The sequence below is a fragment of the Amphiura filiformis genome, chromosome 13 (genome assembly GCF_039555335.1).
Source record: "Amphiura filiformis chromosome 13, Afil_fr2py, whole genome shotgun sequence".
Taxonomy (NCBI): Eukaryota; Metazoa; Echinodermata; class Ophiuroidea; order Amphilepidida; family Amphiuridae; genus Amphiura; species Amphiura filiformis.
The window spans coordinates 1,338,660-1,364,629 of NC_092640.1; the positions used below are offsets into that span (position 1 = coordinate 1,338,660).

Consider the following 25,970-nt stretch of genomic DNA (forward strand, 5'->3'; position numbering starts at 1 on the left):
GTCTCAAAGGCGACAGAAATTTTGTTCCAGGTGCAAATATATACAAGGTGCAAGTAAAAACTGGAGATGAGGTGATGGAGCTACTTCAGCAGGAGGTCCCTCAGGGCGGCCTTGAAGGCGTCGAGGGACGTATACTCAGCTGGATCTACAGATTGTTCCAGTCTCTGATGGTTTGGGGAAAGAATGAGCTGGTATAAACTGAAGAGCTGGTTGATGGAATGAAGTAACGGGAATTGTGACTTCTGGTGGATGTTCTGAGTGGAGTGAGGTAGTCTTCACACTTGATGTCAACCAGGTCATGATGAATCTTGTAGACCATCAGCAAGCAGCTTTGCAGATAAAGTCTGTTTACTAGTTATGGGATGTAATGCTCCAACTTGTTGTGGTACATGACTAACACGTCTGTCATTCTAGGTGTAGTTTATGATTTCAGGAAGTCATAGATAAGATTTATTTCCATTTTTATAGGTAGATAATAGTATTTAATATTAAATTACATTAATTCAAATAAATATGAAATTATATTGATTGATTCAAACAACTTTAAGGCAATCCGGATGGCAGGAGCCATATTTTTTAAGTGTATTTATTAATACATTGATTATATGTGATGCGATCAAACAAAATCAGTCGGAACTCAGAAATATTGATTTTGAGATATAGCCAAAGAAAAGAATTTCCTTTTGTTTCCTCTGGTTTTGGAAACGCTTTAATTGCTCATTATCTTTGGAACTGGTTGTTCTATTACAATGGGGTTTGCTGCAAAATGCAGCTTTGTAAATGTTTTTTACTTAGAGGTTAATAACGCGCGCATCGGTTATTTGGAGGCATTGTGAAAAAATCTAAACATTTTGCCTTTGGAACCGAGGAATATCCCGAGGGCAGCCCGAGGGATATTCCGAGGTCCAAAGCAAAATGTTTAGATTTTTCACAATGCCCCTATATATAACCGATGCAAAGTTATTAACCTCATTCATAACCGCTCACTTTGATCTTTTAACTTTACAAAATAACACAAAATTTTCTCAAAAGTTTGTAAAATAAACAATTTTACATCTTCCCTTCCCCAAAATCGATCAGGCTAAAACAAAGCGACCAATAACAAAAGTGCGTATCAGAGTCTGTGCAAATATGGTAGCGCCGCAATCCAAATACGGCAGCCAGCGCACAAGAGTTCGTTGGACGCTAATCACGGCGCACACAGAAGTCAATTGTGTGCGACTTTGGAACAATTACGCATTTTGCGGTCAATTGTGAGTTATTAATGACCTCGATTTGCGTTCGCGTTTTCACAAATAACTAAATGTAATTGGATCGCACGCATCGCGTTTATTAATGAGGTTATGAATATCCTATAAGAAACTGAAAATTTAACATTTCCGAGTTCCGACAAATTGGATCGCATCACATACAGGAAAATGGGTCAAGGAAGCCAATAATCGCATTTATATCTTGCGGTTCTTGAGTTAAGGCCAATAATATATCAAAGTTTTAGGCATTTCCCTCTCACCAGAAAAATCATCCACATGAAGTGGAAATATCTCCCCTTAATCAAGCCTTGGGATCTCCTTTATAGAACCCATTCCTCCTGTGTGTCACCTTTATTTGTATCAATATCTGAGTGCAAACACTGCTAGGTCAGGCTCACTCCAACCCACCTTAAGCTACCTTTTCTCTGATTATTAATATATATTTGAACTTTTAAACTGACTTGCATCATGGTACAACTTATATCTGATTATGGAAATGTTGATGGAAATATTTTTCTTTCAGTATTTATACTGATTTTATTCTCTTTCCTACTACATTCTCATTTTCACATAATCTTTTCTTTGTAGTATCTTTCTTTCATTTTCTTTTCAATATTGCCCTTTATTTCCTCTCAGCCTGTCTGGCTCTCTCTGCCTCTATTTCTCTGACCACTTATCTGTATTCATGTGTCTTAAATGTCTGTCTCACTTTAAAAAAAAAAAGCGCAGTGATTTATAGTGTGCTATGCACAGGTACAACGCCTAGACGTTGATCCACAAGCCTCGACACACTTTACAGGTTGACACATCATTCCATAGACCATTTAACAACAAATCAGGGACTATGCAGCTTCAAGAGCGCACACCCTAGACATTCCACAAATAACCATTGCAACAAGGATCCGCTCCGCGAAGTTTCGTACGGGTTACAAGAAGACAATTAGCAGTAAGTTCCTTGTCTAGGGGAATTACAAGCTAACTTAATTTTTCCAAGTGAGAATACTACTAGGCACCACCAGGGTTCGAACCCGCAACCTCCCGCACCATAGTCGAACCCCGGAGTCGAACGCCTTATTGATTGAGCTAACTTGACTGCTAAACTTTCTCCCTCTTTCTTTACTTGGGGCAGAACTAAGGAGACCAGTGGACTCTGCAACACCTGTAGCTTCTCAAATTTGGGGTCCAAGATAACGGACTTTTTTGTACTTCTAGCTGGACCTCATGAAATTGCATCCATGGCTTCAGCAAACTCATCCTTGACTCACCCACAAAACAAATCCACAGGAATATGGTCTACATCTAGCTACTCGATCATACTCGATCATACTTTTTCTCTTGTTCAAGACGATCATACTTTTTCTCTTGTTCAAGACTTAGACTATTAATATATACTTACTTAAGATGTCTTCTGAATGTATCAGGGTTATTAGACAACAGTGTATTGACTAGTCCAAAGAGCTGCATGACTCGTTCATCTTGTCGTAAGTCTTCGTGACCTTTCAGCAGGTACATATATTCTTGACCATCACTTCCTGTAAATGTGTATTAATGCATAATGTGATATTATGATGCTATAAATCATGTTGATGATACCCAGCCTGATTTACAGAATAACTGGAGCACATTAAACTTTGATGGATGTGATGTGGGTTTCCACCTAAACCCAAGCCTTAATATATGATTTCGGTCAAATTTTAATTTGGTATTAAATATTATTAGTCACAACTGTCAGGAAACTTTAAGCCCAACTAATGGGGCAAAATGATAGTAAAGTCACTTACTCTCTTAGCCGCCTAATTGTGGCCTTCTATGAGGGATATAAAGTCATAATTATGACTTAAAATCCAGCTTGCTCTGTTGGCCTAAAAACTCAATGAATTTGGGCGAATCCACTTAGGTGTAAGTTGGGACATGTGCGACCATTAGAAATATGTCAAAAAATCAGGTTTAAAAAAATTGACCAAACTCATTTTAAAAGATTGTACATTATGGCTTTAACAAAATATACATAATCTCTTAATATACTTGATTTGTTTAATCTAATCACACTTTGTCGATGTAAATATGAAGTCGCAAATTCAAGCAATTGATATTTGATAATGACCTCCATGACTTTGGCATATCATGAGGTTACTCTCGTCGTGATATCATCTACATAAAATGTTTCAAAAACTGATTTCATGTTGTTTTGTAGCAAAACTTTGCTGATAAGGGATGAAATTGCATTGTTCAGTTCAAGTTCCTCAGTCGCCAGAGGGAGCTGAAGACTGCTGGATTCTTTTATCCATTTTCATGCTTGATAATTATTTTTCTAACATATAAGGCAAAATGTTGTGATTGCTGGAAACGTCCTTTTAACATATCTTAACCTTAAACCTATCTTAAACAAAAATCCTCAGATATATGGATTCCTATTTTCCAAGAGTCTGTAGATATGGATCACTTTTTTCAGGAAAGTTGACTTTAGAAATAAGCAAGGGTTTTGGCAGCTCAAACTACACATCCCTGTCAACAAATAGCTGCCATGTGAACATTTTGCAATTTACACACAGTATATTGTACTCATCTACACATGGCAGCTAATACACTTACCCACTTCTGGCACTGATCAGTCGAGGTACACTACGAGATTCCTATTGTGCCGGCTGCACAGGTACACCATCACCAAGGTACCCAGCTGGTTCACACAAAGTACCTACACAGTACCGATGCTGTTACTGCACAGGACCCATCAGCAGTGGTACTCGCACTGGTACTACACTGGTACTCCCCTAGTACTGCACAGTACCAGCTAAGTATACCTTGGTGATGGTATACCTGTACAGGCAGCTGCAATATAAATCTGGTAGTGCACCCTATTCCACCTGCCAGCCTTGATGAACACTTAACAAATGTATTCAGTTTGCGAGGCCTTTGTTTGAATGTTGTCACTTGCAGTGATGACTCAACATTTACCAAATGTACTCAGTTTTCAGTTTGTGAGGTCTTTGTTTGGATGTTATCACTTGAAATGATGAATGAACACTTACCAAATGTACTTAGTTTGCGAGGTCTTTGTTTGGATGTTATCACTTGAAGTGATGACTGTACTCGTTGAATACGCACCACTGGGCGGTTGGGGTCATATGTTCCAGGTACAGCTAACTCAAGGTCACGACACATGAGCAGTTTGGGTGAGACGAGTTGGAGTTCTAATTGGGTGAGCTACAAGAGAATAATAAATAATTAAATCATTGAAATGCTGAAATGTCAAGAATCACTGCAATGGGAAATGCTAATATGATCAACATTAGTTAGAAACAATATATGAAGGTAGAATTGTAGTAATATTTCTTTATATAGCTGCATTGGGATATTGCAGGTGAAATCCATACACCCCCTTATGAAGACATGACCTTAAACTGTCACACAGGGGTGTAGATTTCAAATCATCACCCATCCAGATAACTCCCATGTGAAATTCACACTCCATGTGGGAAAGATTAAGTTCATGGCTTACAAAGGGGGTGTGTGGATTTCAACTAGAATACTGTAAAAACTCCATAGTTAGCATATGTGCTTACTATCGAGTACTTTTAAAACATGCAAATATGAAGAGCCCCATCCACAAAAGTGTAAAGGGGGTTTGCAAATCATTGATACACATAGTTATATACGAACAATTAAACCTGCAAATGTGTGTCTCAACCCCATTAGCTCAGTTGGTAAAGAGCCGGACTTTGGTACAATATCATGTTTTTGAAAGCGCTTGATAATAAGCTCATATGCCAACTATCTAGTGATCCAAAGGAATGGAGACATTTCCTGAAAACATTCAACAATTCTAAGAAAGCTGAAACCAACCCAGAGAAGATATCTAATACATCCCATGATGCATTTCTCCCATTTTTATTTTCTGTACTGATTCGCTATCTAGTGCAACATGGGTCGATAGTGACGAATTACGAAATATACCCCAATGAACAGATCCCATCCACATCTGACAAAATATGTTTATTTCTTGACTATCCACCCATGTTTAGCCAGTCTATTCTCAACATGAAAACAAAGGGAACCTGAAAACACAGTGGCTTTTTTGACGGGAATAAGCAAACTATGATGCAATTTTATCAGTTTTGCCGTCGAGAATGATTAAAGGAGGAAATAGGAAAAGTGATCCCGCCCGGGAATTGAACCCAGGACCTCTGGTTTACGAGACCAGCGCCTTAACCACTTGGCCACAGGAGCTTCATGATTAGGCAGACTGGGAATTCAACCTATAAGCGATCACCTAATAGGTTGAACTCCCATTACTTTGTAAAGGGAACCTGTACAAAGTAATGGGAGTATCATTTGATGATGAGGTAATGCATCATGTTGCAAAGGATTCTGGGAAGACATCTTCTTTGATACCAACCTGTGGAAGTTGTTTGGAGATCCTACGGAAGACATGATAGTAGAGATCCCAGGCTTGAGTCAAATCCTTGACGTTGCGAGAGCGAGTATATTTACGACACCATTCCTGCGCTTCCATTAGATCTCGCCCATATGCCTGTCAGGATGGAATCAACAACAAACACCACTTTAATTTATGTTTCATGATAACAATGAGAGTAACAAACAAACAAAAACACAAACATATAAATATTAAAAACATACTTATGAACTGAATATATGTCTCTCCCTTTCACTTATATTATAATCATTTTTTTTTTCATCTTAGCATGTTAACACGCCAAGACTGCTATTTCTTGTGTGAATCCATGCAGTATCTTGGCCAGCCTTTGAGCGAATGCTCACTATTTTAAGCTGGGCCCAATGAAATGCACATGCACACTGATGTCAACGACTTGCCAAGGTGAAAAATAGTATAGTGGAGATGACATTTTAATGGACACTCAAGTGACCTGCAAACCATATCTACCAAAAACGTTTCAAAACGTAAAAGGGGCAAAAGTTTAAAAATCTTTCCTGTGTGGCTTTTCACCCTTTTTTAAACTTGGTCCCATTCAGTATAGTAGTAATTTCTACAATACGGTATGTCCCTCCCTATTATAATTAATTATATTTTTTTTATCATAGCGAGTGAACGCGCCGAGGCAACCATTTCTCGTGTGAATCTGTGCAGTATCTTTAATATGCATGTGTGTTGGCCAGCCTTTGAGCGAATGCTCACAATTTTAAGCTGGGCCCAATGAAATGCACATGCACACTGATGTCAACGACTTGCCAAGGTGAAAAATAGTATAGTGGAGATGACATTTTAATGGACACTCAAGTGACCTGCAAACCATATCTACCAAAAAACGTTTCAAAACGTAAAAAGGGGCAAAAGTTTAAAAAATCTTTCCTGTGTGGCTTTTCACCCTTTTTTAAACTTGGTCCCATTCAGTATAGTAGTAATTTCTACAATACGGTATGTCCCTCCCTATTATAATTAATTATATTTTTTTTATCATAGCGAGTGAACGCGCCGAGGCAACCATTTCTTGTGTGAATCTGTGCAGTATCTTTAATATGCATGTGTGTTGGCCAGCCTTTGAGCGAATGCTCACAATTTTAAGCTGGGCCCAATGAAATGCACATGCACACTGATGTCAAGGACTTGCCAAGGTGAAAAATAGTATAGTGGAGATGACATTTTAATGGACACTCAAGAGACCTGCAAACCATATCAAACTCAAACAGGCACAGGTGTTTATGGGGGCTAATTGGTCCATGCATGAAGTGAGCAAGAATTTTGTTACACTCACTCTCACTGCGTCTGTGCAGCGTATTAGAAAGTGCAGTCTTGATGTTGTGCGTAATTTGTTAGACACAGCTGATGGATCAATTGACTCTCATGAATATGCAATAAATATTGTTTCATTTTAATAAACAACAGGAAGTTTGTAGATTTGCCCCGATCTGTTTCTTGTTCATCTCTTGACTTGACCTGAATGAATTTTAAAGTTTGTGGAGCTTAATTGTGTACCTGATTACAAGAAGTCTCTTCCATAGTTTGTGGACCTTGCCTTGTTAAATGAAGTCTCTTTCATAGTTTGTGGACCTTGCTGGTTAAATGAAGTCTCTTCCATAGTTTGTGGACCTTGCCTTGTTAAATGAAGTCTCTTTCATAGTTTGTGGACCTTGCTGGTTAAATGAAGTCTCTTCCATAGTTTGTGGACCTTGCCTTGTTAAATGAAGTCTCTTTCATAGTTTGTGGACCTTGCTGGTTAAATGAAGTCTCTTTCATAGTTTGTGGACCTTGCTGGTTAAATGATGTCTCTTTCATAGTTTGTGGACCTTACTGGTTAAATGAAGTCTCTTTCATAGTTTGTGGACCTTACCTGGTTAAATGAAGTTTCTTTCATAGTTTGTGGTCCCCTTTCCATCATAGCATGTAGAGGTTCCAGCACAGCAAACATCCCTTTCACATTGCGTTCTCCAAAATACAAGCGTGATGCTTCCTCCAGACCCTCATGCCACAACTCATGCCATAAAATAGCGACTCGGATGAGTTCCTCACTAACCTATTTCAAGTACAGAATAAAGACAATTAATATGCTTGAACACTATGCTAGAGTATGTACCACAGAGATGGGCTCCATACTCATCTGATGAATAAAATGAGCGATATATTGTCAAGTGGATGGCTTTTACAACAGCTGCTGAGGCTTCTGGACAAGAGTGAATTTGACTCCTCTAGATCAGAGTGGCAAATTCCATGTTTTTTGCATTTTTAAAACTTTACGATTCTAGGGAAATCTGACCATTGAATTAAGGTTCTAGAAACACTACAATACAATAATTGCATTTTCTGTGTTGTCTGTTTTATTCCCCAATTCCTTGATGTTATTTTCCGATTCTCAAAAAACCCAGAAAAATTGCCATTTTCCTCTAATACATACCATCATGGCTTATTGTACTAATGTGTTGCTGTGATCACACATATTCTTGAGCACCTTATTGGCTGCATGGGCAAGGTTTCTCTTTGGTATGAATCCTTTCATGTACAGTCTTGTCAGATGACTGTGATCACACATATTATATACATACCATCATGGCTTGTTGTACTAATGCATTGCTGTGATCACACATATTCTTGAGCACCTTATTGGCTGCATTGTGACGAGCTGTGCTCTGTGACTTGGAGGCAACAGTCAGTGGGTAGATCAACGCCTGTAATAGAAATAAATCAATAATCAATCACCAAATTATTCAACTAATCAATCATGTGCAATGAATGAATGAATGAATGAATGAAGGAAAGAAGGAAGGAAGGAAGGAACAAAAAGTAAAATACTGCATATATTACTCCGGGGGGGTACTCAAGTTTGGTTTTGGTAGGGACGTGCTGTGAGAATTTGAAAGTGGACCCATAAATATACCAATTTTTCAAGAAATTTGGACTCATTTATATACCAAAAGTCAAAATTTTCGGCCGAATTTAACCCAAATTGTCTAAGTTTTTACAAATTGTCCCAAAATTTTGGGAAAATTTTGAAAATTTTGGCTAGATTAAGGAAAAATTGGGCTATTTTCCGAAAAAATTGATAAAATTTTGAAAAATGGACGCATTCATATACCAAAATAGGCTTTGAAAAAGGGGTCATTGATATACCAAATGGCTGAAAATGCTACCCATATTTGCGGCACGTCTCCGTATGGTCATTTGTACTGAGTACCCCCCCCCCCCGGATATTACTAACCACTTACACCATGAAAATTGGGTCTGAAAATGTCAAAATCAGAACTGCACAGACCAGTTCTGTAATTGCTTTGTTTAAATCAATTTATGTGTAGCAAGGCTAAAAAAAACAAGTTTGTTAGGTGGCTTAAAAACCAAAATGTGGTGTGTGTGTTTTTGTTATCATTATTATTGTTATTATTTAGTTTTTGAGTCAGGATTTATGGCAATATATGCCTCAAATCATCAAGGGATTGGAGAGCAATGTTTGCACAGTATAATTATTTTGTGGAACATGAGAGGACATCAGACATATCAAATTGAATTCTGAATATGAGGAATGTCCTTTTTGATTTTTTGATTTTGCGATATACTAGTAATACAAATTTTATGGAAATTTATTTTTGATATTTAACAGACTCAAAGTGAACTTTATAATAAATCGAATGATAATTGATATGTACTTAAAGCTGTGAGGAGAAGCTGGCCATCATTTACAGTCTATTCACCATACACCATCTTTACAGTGTATGGTGTCACCTACCTGTGGATGCTGTTTGCCAATATCCATTAACAGCTGATGAATAAGACGTCCTACTAGTTGTCTTGGGGTGTCAATACGTGCTATCAGCTGAGGTATCACCTACATAAACAACAAAACAAAAAACATACCATGAATTATTTTTTTGTGTTTAATTTTAGGCTTTTATTCCTCTTCTTACAGTAGCGGCACTAGACACGGTTGTTTGATGTGATCATTTATTAGTTTTTCAAACAAAATATCATGTACTACCCAATTTTAGGCTTGAACAGCTAAAAGCGGTATCATGCTAATGTATACAGCTTCTTTTGAGTCATTTTCAACTTTAATGTCCCGTTATTTACAACATTATTCACTTTCAAAGCATTTTTTAAAGCTTTTTCAGACATAAAATGTATCTATTTATGACAAGATTGGTGGCGCTATTTAGTTACTGGAAATTACTCTTTCAAGCTTTTAATACAAATAATTTCTATTATTTTTTGATGAAATATGTTTATAAAATTTCTTTGTTACTTGTTTCACCTATTCCATCTGTTTTAATGGCAGTATTGATTACCCACCCCTTGCAAATTACGAAATATGATTTAGGATAAACAGCGCCATCTATAGTTTGCATTTTCTTAATAATGAAGCCAATTCTATATACATCAAACAACCGTGTAGAAATGTTTTGTTTTTTGGGTGGCGGGCAAAGTGCCTGGGGGTTGTTGCAAAAAGTGGAATTTTTTTGTAATCTTGGATTTTACTGTTGAGGCATGGGAGAGGGAATTTTCCACACGTCTGACACCCGGTCTGACACCCCCATGGCATCGCCACTGCTCTCTTGTGATAAAACAATATGGGTCATGTGACAACCATATTAATTCAGTGATTTTCTCAACACACATAACAGTTACTCTGCAGTAATTCAGTCATCCTTTTCTTCAATCAGTCTTAATCAAGAAGTACACACAAAGTCAACAACAGCAATGATAGTGCAATAAGGGGTGAAATTAAGTGGGAGACGGGAGCCGTTTGGCCTCCAGAAACTCTGAAATGACCCCTGGTTCCATCTCAATTTTAGTTGACCAGGGGACACTTTATTCACAAAACTGGCCCCCTGGATAGTGAACCAAAAATATCAAATTACAAGCAAATAGTGCTTATTTAACTCATCCAGCACATCTTTATTTTTATTGGCCCCTTGGTGATTGGAAATGGCCTCTGGTTCTTCCAAATCTTGGTGAACCAGGGGCCACTTTTTTGCCAAAGTGGCCCCTGGTCCAAGCTCTCTTATTTTCACCCTTGAGTGCAATACCTGATTGGATCGCTTAAATGTAAATTTTTTGCTGCAACAGACCTTGTGTACCAGATTTTACAATATCCGCAATAAAAACCCTTTTGTGCGACAAAATGCATTTATAACATATTAAATACATTTTTGTGTTTGCTGGTATTGGCCTATTAGTATTATACAAATCACATAGGGGTGAAAAACTCACTTATATAATCACTTAAAGGAAATTTTGGCTTAGGCCTATATTACTCTTAAAGCTCATTATTTCACCAGTATCCTATGGATTATATCTAGTCAACACTTCAATGTAGATTTTATAGTAAGATCACTAGCTATTTTCCTGCCTACTCATTTATTCCAGAAAAATACAGCACTAATTTTTTGGATAAAGAAAATATTACCCTGTTTTGTCAAACGAAACATAGCTAAATCTTAATAGTTTTGCAATTTCAAGGGAAATTGGCCAAAAACATGCAATTTTGCATGATTTTTGACAATTTCAGTCACAAAATTCAACGAATTGGCACAAGTCTAAGCAATCAAATTTATAGTCTAGGCTATGAGCTCTGGGCTATGAGTTTGCTGATCGTCACAGCATAAAAATGCATGTTTTTGACCCTTATTTCCAAATATTGGGCCAAAAAAAAAAGTGTTTGTTTGCCCAGACATGGGGTAGAAAGGAGTGGGTCGGTAGGTCGATTTCCTTTTTTTCTTCTTTTTTTTTTACTTGAGGTTATTGGAGATCTGTACACGTGTTGCAGCAAGTGGGGTAAGAGAAAATATACAACATTCAGCCTTACATTTTGTACTTTAATTATAGGTTAATGAACATGTATTACTTGTTGGGAGAGAAATTAGACCGAAAAAAATACATGCGCTCTGATGTTGATGCACACCGCAAGTGCATTATTTTGTCTAATTTCTCGAGCAACAAGTAATACGCAGCTCATTAAAGGGGCATTTCGTGATCCACAGCCTCATCCCCCAAAAAAAAAAAAAAAAGTTGAGATTTTTACACCACTGGATACCTCTGGCTACATAATGTTTATGTACCAAATATTTCTTGCAGATTAATTCGTTTAGCAAAAATATCGTCAAATTTGAATTTCGTTCTGGTGCACCAGAACGAAATTACAACACATTGTCTATGGAGCAGTGTAATACACATAATCATGCATAACTCGCAAACGCAAAATCGGAATCAACTGAAATTTTGGAAATAAGCTTTTTTCGTGGATATCTACTGAAAAATGTCATAAAAAGAGGATGCTAGGATCACGTAAATCCTCCTTTAACCTATTTGAATAGTATTTCATACACGAAAAGGATAAACATAATTATGATTTTTGCTGTTTTTATAACAAAACTATCACTAAAAATGTTGGAAAATAGGACCAAATATAAATGCATCAACCCGCTAGAAAAATAAATAATCCTATGCGATTTGATACCGTGCGAAAGCACTGCACATATTTATTTTATTTATTCATTTATTTCTTATTTAACCTGGGGTGACCAATCAATGCACTGGCCTGGTTCTCCCGTAGTACGCGGATTGCACACTATACACAATCAATGTACTCCGCATACGTTTCTAACCGCTTTTCTGATTGGATGCTTTGATATAGGAGTGTATGAATGCATTTCAACCTTACCATAAAGTTGGTAACAAAATCGGGCTGGAGTACAAAATCCCATACCATACACGTACTTGTCATAAAATATATTAATATTGGGATACCACAAGGATCAATATTGGGTCCTTTGTTATTTATTATTTTTGTTAATTCTTTACCAGAATCTGTTAATTGTAAGTGCGTAATGTATGCAGATGACACAACTCTTTTAGTTAGTTCACCAGATCCAACAATATTACAGTCTAATCTCAAGAGTAACCTAGATATGATAGCTAAATGGTTCAAGTCTAATAAACTCACTTTAAACATTAAAAAGACTAAGATCATGCTATTCGGCTCTAGACAGAAATTAAGTAAATTTAAGGATATATCTCTTGCCTATGGAAATGAGAGCATAGAAATTGTAAATAAATACAAATATTTAGGTGTAGTATTTGACCCAAACTTATCTTGGAGTGAACACGTAAATTATATGTCATCTAATGTATCTAAACGTATCGGTGTAATTGGTAGAGTCAAGAATTATCTTCCACCTAGTACTGTGAACATGCTCGCTAAAGCTCTAGTCTTCCCTCATTTTGACTATTGTAGTTCTGTTTGGAATAATTTCAATGCTAATTATCATCATGAGCTCCAGGTCTTGCAGAACAAGCTTGCTCGAATGCTTCTCCATGCTGACATCAGAACTCCAATTGACAAAATGATGGAAGACCTGAATTGGGTAAAACTAAATTGTAGATGGGATAATCAATCACTGATTGTTACTTTCAAGTGTCTTAAACAAATAGCTCCATCTTATCTCTCATCTATTTTCAGTTTTACACATTCAAGTCATGACAAAGGTACTCGAAGTCAAACTCATAATGCCCTGATTGTTCCTACATGGAATATCTTTGCTGGTAAAAGAACATTCAATTACAGAGCTGCTGTACTCTGGAATAATCTTCCACTGAACATTCGTTCAAACTTTATGGCCATGAGTATGTATGAGTTCAAAAATGCTATTGCTGTTTAACAATACTGTGTATATATTTTGTAATTATGTTTTTGGTTTATGATAATAATGGTAATGATGTAGTTCCTATTATTTTCATCTTTTTTCATGCCTGTGTATATACATTACTGTATTATTTTCATATCCTCATTTGTATTATAGTATTCTTTGTATTTTGATTGTTTAATTTATTATACAATGTATATTGATATTGTCTGATCTGGACCTCTTGGGAGATCAGTACTTATGTATTGAAAGAGCTTACCAGAATAAAGATAGATTGAATGAATCATGCTTGGTTCTCTATAATTGTTTTGGTTGACCCCAGTGGTAAAATATTGTTGGAGGGGGCTAAATGGGGAAAATGAAAGCTGTGATTGCCAGAAATATTAACTTTCAAGTGTCATTTGGCATTTTTATAGGGAAAAAACATCATTTTCTTCATTTTTATATCGTAAAAAAAAAAAAAAAAAAAAAGTGCATGATGTTTTTTGATTTTTTGGGTCGGTTGTGTCTGGGCAAACAAACACTTTTTTTTTTGGCCTTGGCCTAATATTAAAATTTGACTTTTATTGCCAGTTATAACTATGTAAAGGATTAGGATTAGGATTAAGCTATGTTTAATTTGGCAAAAGAGGGTAATATTTTTTTAATCCCAAAAAATTAGTGCTGTATTTTTCTAGAATATGGAGTAGACTGTAGTCTATATTCTATGATACACTGCAAGCCTTATTGGTGTTAGTTACTTACACAGTAATCTGAGTAATTACACATAAGACAAGTAGTCATGTAATAGAGAGGAAATCTAGTGATATAATCCAAGGAACAGGTGCACAACATCATACTACTGTCACACAGTAGGCTCAAGAAACCTGTTAAGGCCAGAGTAATGGAAGACACATTCGTTCATGCCCGAATTTGAAATTTCTTGATATTTATCAACACTTCTTTCACTTGAAACTGATAAAATACAACTTGCTAATATTTACTCGTATTTTTGCTTGATTTGTTTCACTCTTTTCAAGTCTAAAAAGTTACATGGCTCAAGACAGCTTAGTAAATTGGCGGGAAATAATGAGTCAGAAATGCGCTGAATGCGTAAATATTTTGATTACGCTCACAGCGATTCGCGTCAAAGTGACGTGCGCAACTCTGCGCGTATGTCCAACGCAGTCAAGGCGCATTTGGTATGTTGTTAACGCCAGCAAATGTGATGTAACAAAACAAAAATTTGCAGTGAAAAGCCACTTAGATTTTTTAATTATTTTGGATTTAGGCGCACTAAAAACAGACATTATAGATTCATTGGTGCAAAAAGATGCATATTTAGACCATGCACCAGATACAGCTTTTACAAGCGTGAAAGTCTTGCCGCTTTTAAAATATAAGGACGTTTTGTGCATAATTTTGACATTTTTTACTAAAACGCCGATTTCTCAGAGTTCATTTTTAACAATATTATACGATTTTTGTGACAAGGTAACTCGAAAAATATGCAAGCAAAAGGTAAACCTTTTGCACTATCGCTTAGAGCACATCAAAGTCTAGGGAAGGTTTTCTCATTTTTTCAAAATATTTGTTTTGAACAAAAATATACACCATTATGTGCAATTTTTAGCTTAATAGAGTGACAAAATTGCTTTTTTCACATGTTTTTTTCAATTTTTTCGAAAAATAAGACGAATTTCAAAAAAATAAAAAAACCTTCCCTAAGTTCATGTCTCTTCTCCATGAAAAACTAACTAATTTTTTTTACTCTAACGGAGTTTTTTTTTTAAGTTGTCACAAAAAATTGGGGTAAAAAGTGCATTTTATGATTTTTTCAAAAACTCGAGATTTTTGAACAAATCTGACGTCACCATGGGATTCCTTGACTCATTTCCTTTCCAAAAATGTATAGTTTTATATACTTTGGACATACAATTCAAAAATAATAATGTTCGAAAAGGTCCGTGTTCTCTCCCATTACTCTGCCCTTAAGATCAAAATCAAGATTAAAATCTTTCACACAAGAGGTGTGATAGAAGTGGCACAGTTCCCTACGATCACGATATCCAAATTGCCTGCTTGCAGCGTGAGCATTGAGCGCATCAGTGCAAAACCTACACCCCAGGTACTATTTCCCCTTAAAACATGTTCGCTCATTTGTAAAATAACTTCTAGTTAATCCTCTCCACCCGGGTGTCAACTGCAGACAGTGGCGTAGCTAGGGGTTGTGGCACCCAGGGTTAAAAATACGTAATGGCGCCCCCTCCCCAATCCTTGAAACAAGTGTGTACGGAGCGGGCAAAAATTTGCACAAATACAGCCTATCAATCATTATTGGTTATGATGAAGTTAAATATTGGTCTTAAATTGATCTTGATTTTGATTTTGTGCTGAAACGTGCAAAAATTTTGACTTTCATCATCACTACGAGGGGCGCAGAATCAATGCTGAAATGGTCAATTCGGCGCCCTCCTAAGGGTGACGCCCAGGGCATGTGCCCCCCCCCTGTCACAATAACAGCAGCAACTTCAGGAAAGAAGAAGCAAGTTTGCCAGTCTGATGAAGTGCTAGCAGCAATAAACTGTTACAACAAGGTATGTCACCATAAAATGGATTTGATAGTATGAATTCCCATGAACCACTTCTTTCTCTCCTTCTCATCCGAGCCATTTTCTTCCGTTTCTACTTTCTTTAATGTGACCATCTTTCAACTCACATTTCCTTCATTCATAATGAGGCTAATTGAATCCATAATGAGGCTAATTTATTGCAATCACATTTGAACAAGCTGTAGCATAATAAATTCAAAGCTGGCATTTTAAATTCTACAGTTGAACTATTTCCAACTAGCTCATAGCCCAGGTTCATAGCAAATCTCATAAGTTATGCTCACATTTTGAGTTACACCCGGCGTAAACTTACGCTAACAGTGATTAAAATTCCATAAATATTTTCCTTACTCCTACCACGTATCCACACCTAGCCTACTCCTAGCACTACCAGTTCCACTAATCATTCACTTCTGGTCTGTGTAAACATCAGCTACCACTTCCAGTATTTCTGTAACCTTTTTAAACAGCGCAAAAAAAAGAAGTTAAAAATTCAAATCGACGCAAGTTCCTCAAGTGCGTGTGGTCGGTCCGTCAATATGTGTATGTATCAGGTACACAGCAAATAACTTCCACCCTGCCTGCCTGGTGATTTGACAAGGAAATTCACTCGTGCATCTCAAGCAAGAGCTCGTCAATGAGCAAAAATTGAAAATTGGCCAAATGATGCAAATGATGCAAAAAAAGGTCAAACTTACACCGGTATAAAAGCAGCGTTCACATTGCAAAACACGCCTGGCAGAGATTACACCTAGCTCGCTACTCCCGACTATTGTCAAGAGTAAATTGTCGATAGAATTCCGCCAAGTGTACATCCGACAATGTGAACACAACTAGATCATGGCTCTCAAGTGATATCATTAGATGTTTATGATGTAATAAATCAGCATTGGCTTGCTAAGGATTTGTGCAATGTTATTTCTATACACCTAATTGATCTCAAATTTCCTACATAAAATATTACACAATTCTTTTCCATATGATCATAGACTGTAACAGTCTATAACATGATTATGCTTACTGTACCTACCCATAGACTGTTAGTGAGCCTAAGGCCCAGTTCAAACTTTTTATGCAACATTGAATATTTAATGCAAGAAGTATTTGTTCAATGATTTGTTACTAGGAGATCACCCATCTTTTGTGATTTGTAAAATAATGCATAGAGTTATCTAGCCATGATTGGACCAAACACCCGGGGGGTCACTGCCATTGTGGCCTGTACACCATCCGCGATAATGAAAACGCGTAAAAAGGGTTGTTTTTCATGGGTAGGCACGATATGCGCGTATCGCATTTAGGGTGTCAAAAACATGAAAAATTGGAAAAAAGGGTAGCAAAATTGCAATTTCTAAATACGCGGAAATGAAATTTAGGGTATGAAATTTGATGTTAGGAATGAAATCCCTGTTTAGGGTGTCGTTTTAGCCAAGGGTTAAATCCTTGTTTAGGGTGCTTTTCAAAAGTTGATTATCGCGGATGGTGTACAGGCCACAATGGGAGTGCCCCCGGGACCAAACATTAGCCTGATACTTGGAAGTGCAAAATCTGAATACGTGATACTACATGTAGGTTTGCATTGAATGTCTGAAGTGCTAACATTGAGACAGCAAAATAATTACTTGAGTTACTAATAACAATGCAATGGTATTTGAGTAGCATATGCCATAATTATGTCTCAATAGGCAATGAACTCATGCACCCTTATTACATTCAAAGTACAAATATATTTTGAAAAGTTGAACATGATCAGGAAAAACTTGAAAATCAGATCTCAAAACCAATCGTCCTAATTTATTTGACCCAGCAGACACATTTGCACTTTATCTAACCCCAGTACTTTTCAAATTAAGGAATTATCCACTAAATCACCATTTCTGTAAGTGACCACTTAATTAAGAGTAGCAAGAAATTAAACCAGCTATTAATGAATGTCGTAATTGGTTAATACACTGACCATCAGTGACACTAATTAGTCTTGTCCAAGACTGGATATAAGACTACTACTCAACCTGCTTATTATTAGAGTCTACCACAGGCTCTGTGCTGGACTCTGATAGGCTATGATGAGCCAAGATATTGCAACACCCTGCTCGTTTTTATAAAGTAGACAACATGTTACTGTAAAACATGAAATACCCCTGATCCCAGAAAAATGCAAATATTTTTTTAGGATTAAAAAAATATTACCCTGTTTTGCCAATGAAATATATAGCCATAATCTGTTAGTTAATAGGGACTGCTAAATTTTAATATTTGACAAATTTGTGCAAATAAGGGCCAAAAACATGCAGTGGCTCCGGAACCAGGGGGGGGGGCTTCAATGATTTTGGTGAGGGGGCCCAAGTACCCTAGGGCCCTTCCCCCATATTCTGAGGTAAAATTCATAATTTTATGGTAAAATTCATAATTTTAAGGTAAAATTCACAATTTTAGGTATAATTCAAAATGTAAGGTAAATTTCATAATAAAATATATGCATTTCAAAAGCTTCCGCATATTAAAAGCTTGGCATATCCCCCTCCCGCACCCACCCCCTTTAGTGTTTCGCACCTCGGAGCAGACCAACAAATTTGGGGCCCTCCAATATCAAAAATCTTCCGGAGCCTATGACATGTGTTTTTCGTATGCTGTGACAAGCAATCCTAACCCGGAATCCTAAAGACTTGTATTTAAATATCAGCCTATGCACTTTGCATTTTAGCAAATGCATTTTCTGTTATAGCACAAAATAGTAAGAAAACAAGTAATATCTTTAATAGCATATATAAACAAGATTCCAAATACTTAGACTTGCGCTAAGTCTCTCAATTTTGTGACTGCAAATGTAAGAAAACAGACAAAAATGCATGATTCTACAAATTGACAAATATTAAAATGTGACTTTTATTGTCAGTTGGATCCAACTAAGGGATTAAGATTGGGCTATGTTTCATTTGGCAAACAGGATAATATATATTTTTTTAATTTCATACAATAAGTGCCATCCTTTTCTGGAATCCACAGTAAAAAATAAATAAAAATAAAATCTGGAGGGAATTACTTTGTTTGCAATATTCTATTTTCTACAAATTTCAGGAATCTCCCAGGAAGTCTTTATTTCAGCATGTCTTGTACATATAGCGTCAAATATTGCAACCAAGTCATTATCACATACTTATATCGAAGGAACTTGTTAACAATCCTTAGACCACCGAAGCCACATGTAGGAACCACCGTGTCTAGTTGCTTGATAATTATGTCTCAAAAATATTCACTAAATAAATGAATGAATAGTTCATTCAACATTAATTAGTCAAATTATCAGCTATGCAACCTTAATTGAAAAATGGCATGTTTTAAATTCCTCTCTGAAATTTTACACACAACTTCAGTCAAGTTGAAGTTGAGTTCACATTATATTAACTTTTGTATTTTTCAATCAACACAACGTGGAATTATGGTCATAACCTTCATTGCATATAAAAGACTTCTTTATCCTAAGACAAGAAACAATATTTTCAAACAATATCAGTGGAATATTGAACAATTTGTGATATAAAGTTCTTTGATATTTCATAAGTCACAATACTTCACTGATCATGATTACTTGCTATGACAAATGACAAAGTCTTGCAGAGTTGGCAGATTATCAAAGCCAACCTGATTGGCTGTGTACAGTTAGGACTAGTCCATTTTATTTATAGGGGTATAACAACAAAATGCACTAAATAATGAAAGCATCACATAGTCAGATGGTACCTTACGAAAGTCCAACGCCTTGATAAGAATTGCTTAAGTTAAGTGAGAAAATTACTTAAGTTTGAACCCTGTGCTTAAAGCACTAATTGAAGAACATTATTTAGTACTACCTCCAGTACAGTAGACTATCCCTGCATTTTCTTACTATAGCTGCTAACACAAGCCTCAACTTTGAGTGTGACAGTTCAACAAGGGACCTAAACAGGATTACATACACTTTACTATTGATAGAATTGTAGCAACTTCTGGCAGGATTTTGTTCTGAAACTTTAATAACTACAATTTGATATTTGATTCCGAATCTTAACAAAATAATCCTGGATTTTACATTTCTATTTTAACCTATTTTGTGTGGAAATAGTGGAGCTATACATTTACTACCTTTCAAGAAACGGTAAGTGTTTGTTCGTTTTTTATCCCATCTCCTGGCCTAGCTAGCTTGCAGTACATCCCTGCCCGTAGCCAAAAATAGAGCAATTTTTAGGGGCCCAGTCCTTTTTTTTTGCAACCTGCAGGTAATTTTTCGCGGGGACAGTCCACAACCCATGCAAAAATCCTGGCTACTGGCCTCAGACATAACTCTTTCTCTTCCTCCTTTCCTTTCACACCCTTTCCTCTCCTACCCACTCTCCCATCTTCAGTTCTCTCCAACTCACTACTTTCCCTGTCCTCTACCCCTAGCACTATAAAATCCCCTCTCTCTGGCACAATGGGCTCCTTGATACAGGCAAAAGGAGGCTTTTTTGAAAATTGAGTTACTATAATATCGTCAGAGTGCATTTTTTGAGAACAAAGTGCAAAATATCATTCAAGCATTCATTTAAACATATTTATTCACCAATCTTTGCACAAGAACAAATGATAATGATACAAATGAAAGGGAATAATTTGAAACAATTAGGGTGATTACTCATGCTTGAACCATGTTTTGTTCTTTGTGCTCAAAATTACAAAAAATGACTTAGGCAATTAGCATAGCAGGCTGACGATATACAAACATTAGGCTATCATATACTGGAAACACCAAAAGTCTAACATACTTGAATCTAAAGTTCTGAAGTTTTGTGATGTGTAGGCCTATATTCTTATGCATTTCACTGGAGGGTTTTTTCACTCCATATTTTGCCTGTATCTAAATTTCAAATTTGCCTCCTTTGACCATGTTGACCCTCATGGATGGACCAGATTATACATATTTTTTTCAATTTAACTACATGGAAGCGGTTTCCACAAGCTCCTGATTTATATTTCTTTGGGGTACATTTTGACACGTTGCGATTCTGACAACAATCTTCACATTTTATACCAATAAAATGATGAAATTGAATAGCTTAAACATAGACAGTAGAACAGAAAAAACGATCCCAGGGCCCTAACGCATCAAACCACAGATATTGCACCGAGAGAGGCTAGCATGGACAATGCAGCTGCATATCATCTCCCTCAATCTGCTCTATTATCTACGCACAAGTTCACTTCTCTTTATTTTATTCTTATAGTTTGAGAGTTTCAACCAAAATGTATCAAATTGGAAGGGAAATTGAATCCTTCATAGTGTAATTTTATATCATCTGGTAGAAGACAGATAGGGGTCCCTATCAACACACACTGTGAACTATTATGGCTAATGTTGTCTGAAATTAAAGGTGCATCTCATATTCTGTTTTTATCCTGTTCTCTTTCATATCTCATTCCAAAGATGACCCAATATAATACAGTCAACTACAGTTATCTTGCTGATATCCTTAGCAAACTTCTAGCATGTTTCCTGCTTGCAAAGTTCTTATTTTGAAAGCCAATTTCTTTTGTACAGTATTGTTTTTTGTTCTCAATTTGTATTTCAATTCCACAATTAATCGCTACCTTCATTCAGCATGATTGGATCAGATCCAATCACATTTCTATTCTTGGCTAATTTGAATGGAATGGATAGCATGGACCTCCCAGACTCAAATCCTACAACAGTAAAGAACACAGGCTATTCGCCCTTTGCATGGATCCTCCATCTTGCTACCAAAAAGAGATTCTTCCTGCAAATGCATGCACAAAAAGTGCATTTTTGTTCCTCGCGCTATTCTAGCAACGCACCTTAAGGCTTTTGCAAAGTGTACACCATAATAAAACATGCGTTTGACAGACATACACACACAGCATGCACTTTGCAGGTAGAACCTCCTTTTGAATTGATCATGCAATTACAGAGTAAGAACAAGTCAGGCAGGCTGGGAAATAAGAAGTGCCGGACCAGGGGATACTTTATAAAAAAAATAGCCCCTGGCTCATGGGGTTTCACAGGGAACCACAAACCAGGGGCTATTTTGGGAAAATTTGTTGTGTACATTTTGATTATACCTCACTCAATCAGGCTGGGAAGAAGCGCTGGGCCAGGGGCTACTTTGTAAAAAATAGCCCCTGATTCACAGGGTTTTACAGGGAACCAGGGGCTATTTTCAAGGAACCAGGGGCTAAATGGCCCCTGGCCCCCACTTATTTCTCAGCCTAAATTCAAGTGTGTGCCCAGGAAGGGCTCAATTTTTATGCCCCAAACATTTTATTATTTCAAGAGGAATAATATACAAGGAACTGCAGCTCATATGGCTTTGGATATCATCACTGCTACATTTACTTAATGTGGTATGATCAAGCAAATCAGTCTGAAGTACCTTTCAATTCAATTTTCATTTTTCTACTTTGATGTAAAAAGCAATTGCAAAGCTACATTTTGCGGAAAACCCCATTGAAATTGGACAAAATATGAGCAGGTGAAGGGTTTCCAAAACAACAGGAAAGAGAAGAAATTATTTCCTTTGTTTGATCTGAAAATCAGTATTTCCGACTTCGACTGATTTTGCTTGATCACATCACATCTGACCTATTGACCAATCTGACAAATTAGCCAGAAAATACTCCTGTTTGACATTAATGTTTTATGCTATCCCCATGCATGACCGGGGAAAATGTCCTCCCCTATGACCGATAACTTCCTCCCTAATGACCCGATAACTTCCTCTATATCTGCTATCTTGATTACTTCCTCACCCTACTCTGGTGATCTGATATGACATAAGATCATCACTATGATGATAGACATCATTCATCTTCCATCCATCATATTCATTGTCCATTCAACATGACATAAGATCATCATTATGACGATATACATCGTCCATCCATCATTGTCCATTCCATCCACAATAAATATTAAAACTGATGTTTTCTTTCTACATTTTGACATGATCTAGTGGAATAACAGGGGTGTGCCCTACTTCTTATGCTAGTCCACAGGTTCTATGCCCAGCGGTGTTCTCATTTGAAGTACCAAAAACATGTTCATCCCTGAGTGGCAGTGGCGGAGTGGCAGTGGCGGCATGGGGGGCAAATGCCCCCCCAGTCAGAACTCTTGCCCCCTGTTGCCCCTCAGAAAAAACCCAAAATTACGAAAATTTCCACTTTTTACGGTAATTTTGTGCAAACTTTGTTGATTTTGCCCCCCTTGAAATTCACTTTGCCCCCCTAATGCCCCCCCGAAAAAAAAATTCCTGGCACCGCCACTGCTGAGTGGCCATCAATGTGTAATAGCTCACTCCTGTTCTGGTAGGGGGTTGTATAAGGCCAAAAATACATTTTAAAGCTTCTTTAAAATCTCAATCCCGAATGCAGTTTTTCCCCTTGTAACACTCAGTCAAAATAATACGCCTGTCAATTGCAATCCCCACCCCGGAGACCCAGGCAATAGCGGTGCCTTAGCCAGGATTTAGCCTGGGATGTAACAGTTTTCAAAATGACATAACTGCCCCCAAGTCCCAGTTATCCTCAACCCCGGGGTCGGGGTAGGGACTGCAACTGACAACTACATAAAGCTTGAGATGCTCATAAATATCAACACTTACATTCTTATGTGTACAATGATTTACAAAATATTTTCACTTATCTAAAGTGATAGTCAGACAATTTTGAAAAAAAAAATGGCCAATTTCTCTGAGACAAATGCACAGGAAAACAAGCAGGAGTGGCAGCTTTGAGACGTATTCTTTTGGCCTAAACACTGTCCACATTAATTCATACCTAATTCTAATTATCATTATGGACAATTTGTCAATTTTTGTATGACAAGTATTCTGTAGTGCTTAATATACGGCTCGTATATATTATATAAACTGATTAAGGCTCTGGATATTTCCCATTTTATTTCACTATTTATTTTTTTGTGCTAACTAAAAATGTCACAGTTTTTGGCGCAAAGCATCGAATGAGATGCCACCATCATGGGGCGATTTAGATTCGGAGTTATAGGCCAAACAAAATTAATTCTTTGTCTCACGTCACTGCTGACTTCTCTTTTTTGGGGGAATCTATATCTTCAATTTGAAAGGTTACAATTTTCAATTGATCATTGGTTTTAATCCCAGCTACATACACTTTGAAGTACATATCATTTAATACAATTTACTTTGAGGATTGTTAAATTTTAAGTACATATCATTAGATATATAAAGTTTATTTCGAGGACTGTTAAATTTCAAAAATATCAGTCCTCAATTTGTATAATCATTTGCCATCAAATGTGTAGGCCTATTGTATCACAAATTTCAAAAAATCAAAAATTATTTGATATCATCAGGACATTGCTTGTATTCAGAATGCAATTCGATGTCTGATGTGCTCTCTAAGTCACCGGTCCCACAAAAAATATGTGAAAACGTCACTACCCTAGCGCTTAAAGAACTGTGTCTGCTATTAGCAGGTGTGATGTATCCTGTATAGAAAAGGCAACATTGAGATCAAGTAAACTTGGTTCAACTGTGATCAATTGAGTAGAGCTGTGAATTATCTTCTATTACATTGATTTACTGTGTGAGATACAGCTGTTTTGTATCATCATATAACTCAAATGAATCAACTTACACGCTGTGATGGAATGAAGAAACCCATACAAGCTGTGATTCAAGTTCAAGTTCAGATCTATTAGGCCCAAAAAAAAAAAAAAGGTTTGTCTCAAAGCTGATTGAGAAATTTAAAAACAAATGCGAAATGCGTTTTTTTTTTTTTTTTTTTTTTTTTTTTTTTTTTTTTTGTATTTTGAAAAAAAAATCTGATTTTCGCCGATTTTTTATGGAAAAAAGTATAAAAATTTTTTTTTTTTTGAAATAAAAAAAAATTCTGCATTTGTTTTTTTGTCAAATCGTGGGATTTTACAAGCGGCGTCAGCTTTGAGACTAACCTTTTTTTTTTGGCCTTATCAATGAAGGATTTAGAAACTAAGTAGCCGAAGGTACCCTGCTTACAATTTCCCAGAAAGTCATACTTTATTATAAGAACTTTTACATAGATTTATTTTGATGTACCAATAGTTATAATTGAAGACAGAGATAAAAAGACTAGTTTGCATCTGACATCACTGTTAATCAAATTCTCTACGATCCTTGATTGGTTGATAGCACGTAAAAGGAAGGTCCATTTATCTGGTGCCGATCGGAGAAAAGGAATAGCACAAAATGGCGAAAAATTACGTACTTTTACAAGGCAAAAAGCAACTTTTCTAGGCATTGTTGACATGGTGCCTTCGTGAAAGAAAGTTTCCTACTATAGAGACCTAACTTTTGAGATGGTTTGTATGTTTGAAGGTGCAAAATTAACAATAAGGCGCCCAGTTTTATCGCCGCGTTCATCAACTCACATCATCACGACACTTGTAAACAAACTGTGTTCGAGTTTGATTGACAGATGACGTCATGTCCCAAATATAATTTCAGACCATCTCTTGCCATCAAATACTATCAAAGAAAAGAATATATCAAAAGCATTACTCATACTTCACATGGAATCAATACTGTCCCGGTCCATCCCTTTTTAAAGGGATTTTTATTATCTCTGTCTTCCAGTATAGCACTACAGTGCACAAAATATTTTGAGTCTGGTAATATTGACCAGATATCAAGATACAGAAAAAGTGTATTTGTGCTCCACCTCAGCAGTATGTCAAGAAGCTATCGCAACCCTTGAACTACTATTTAAAGTTGACAACAAAGAAAGGAAAGAACATAACAGTATCAACTTGTCCAGTAAATTGTACCCAATATGTTGCTCTGTACGGTGCTAATGTGTTGGCAGTTAGGATTTCACCCAACAGGGTTGCCAGAACCTGTCACTTTGTACCCACAATTGGGCTATTTGAGAAGATGTCAACCACGATTTGTAGCCATTTCATGTTAATCTTCCATTGGTTTAAGTGGACAACTTGGGTGACTTTCCAAACTCTTTGCGGCCAAATTTAGTTCTTGTT

General features: G+C 36.6%; 2 protein-coding genes across 2 annotated transcripts in view; one reads left to right on the forward strand and one right to left on the reverse strand.

Annotated features, from left to right (window-relative positions):
• LOC140167875 (serine/threonine-protein kinase mTOR-like) overlaps nucleotides 1-25,970 on the reverse strand; it is a 245,616-nt gene that overhangs the window by 15,349 nt on the left and 204,297 nt on the right. The window contains exons 41-46 of the mRNA XM_072191165.1: nucleotides 9,443-9,541; nucleotides 8,268-8,390; nucleotides 7,559-7,741; nucleotides 5,647-5,781; nucleotides 4,280-4,454; nucleotides 2,647-2,782 (exon numbers count right to left, since the gene is read on the reverse strand). Of these exons, the coding sequence (XP_072047266.1) occupies nucleotides 2,647-2,782; nucleotides 4,280-4,454; nucleotides 5,647-5,781; nucleotides 7,559-7,741; nucleotides 8,268-8,390; nucleotides 9,443-9,541 (851 nt within the window). The remainder of the gene's footprint in view (nucleotides 1-2,646; nucleotides 2,783-4,279; nucleotides 4,455-5,646; nucleotides 5,782-7,558; nucleotides 7,742-8,267; nucleotides 8,391-9,442; nucleotides 9,542-25,970) is intronic.
• LOC140167870 (uncharacterized) overlaps nucleotides 19,866-25,970 on the forward strand; it is an 83,876-nt gene continuing 77,771 nt past the window's right edge. The window contains exon 1 of the mRNA XM_072191159.1: nucleotides 19,866-20,081. The gene's annotated coding sequence lies outside the window, so the exon portion shown is untranslated. The remainder of the gene's footprint in view (nucleotides 20,082-25,970) is intronic.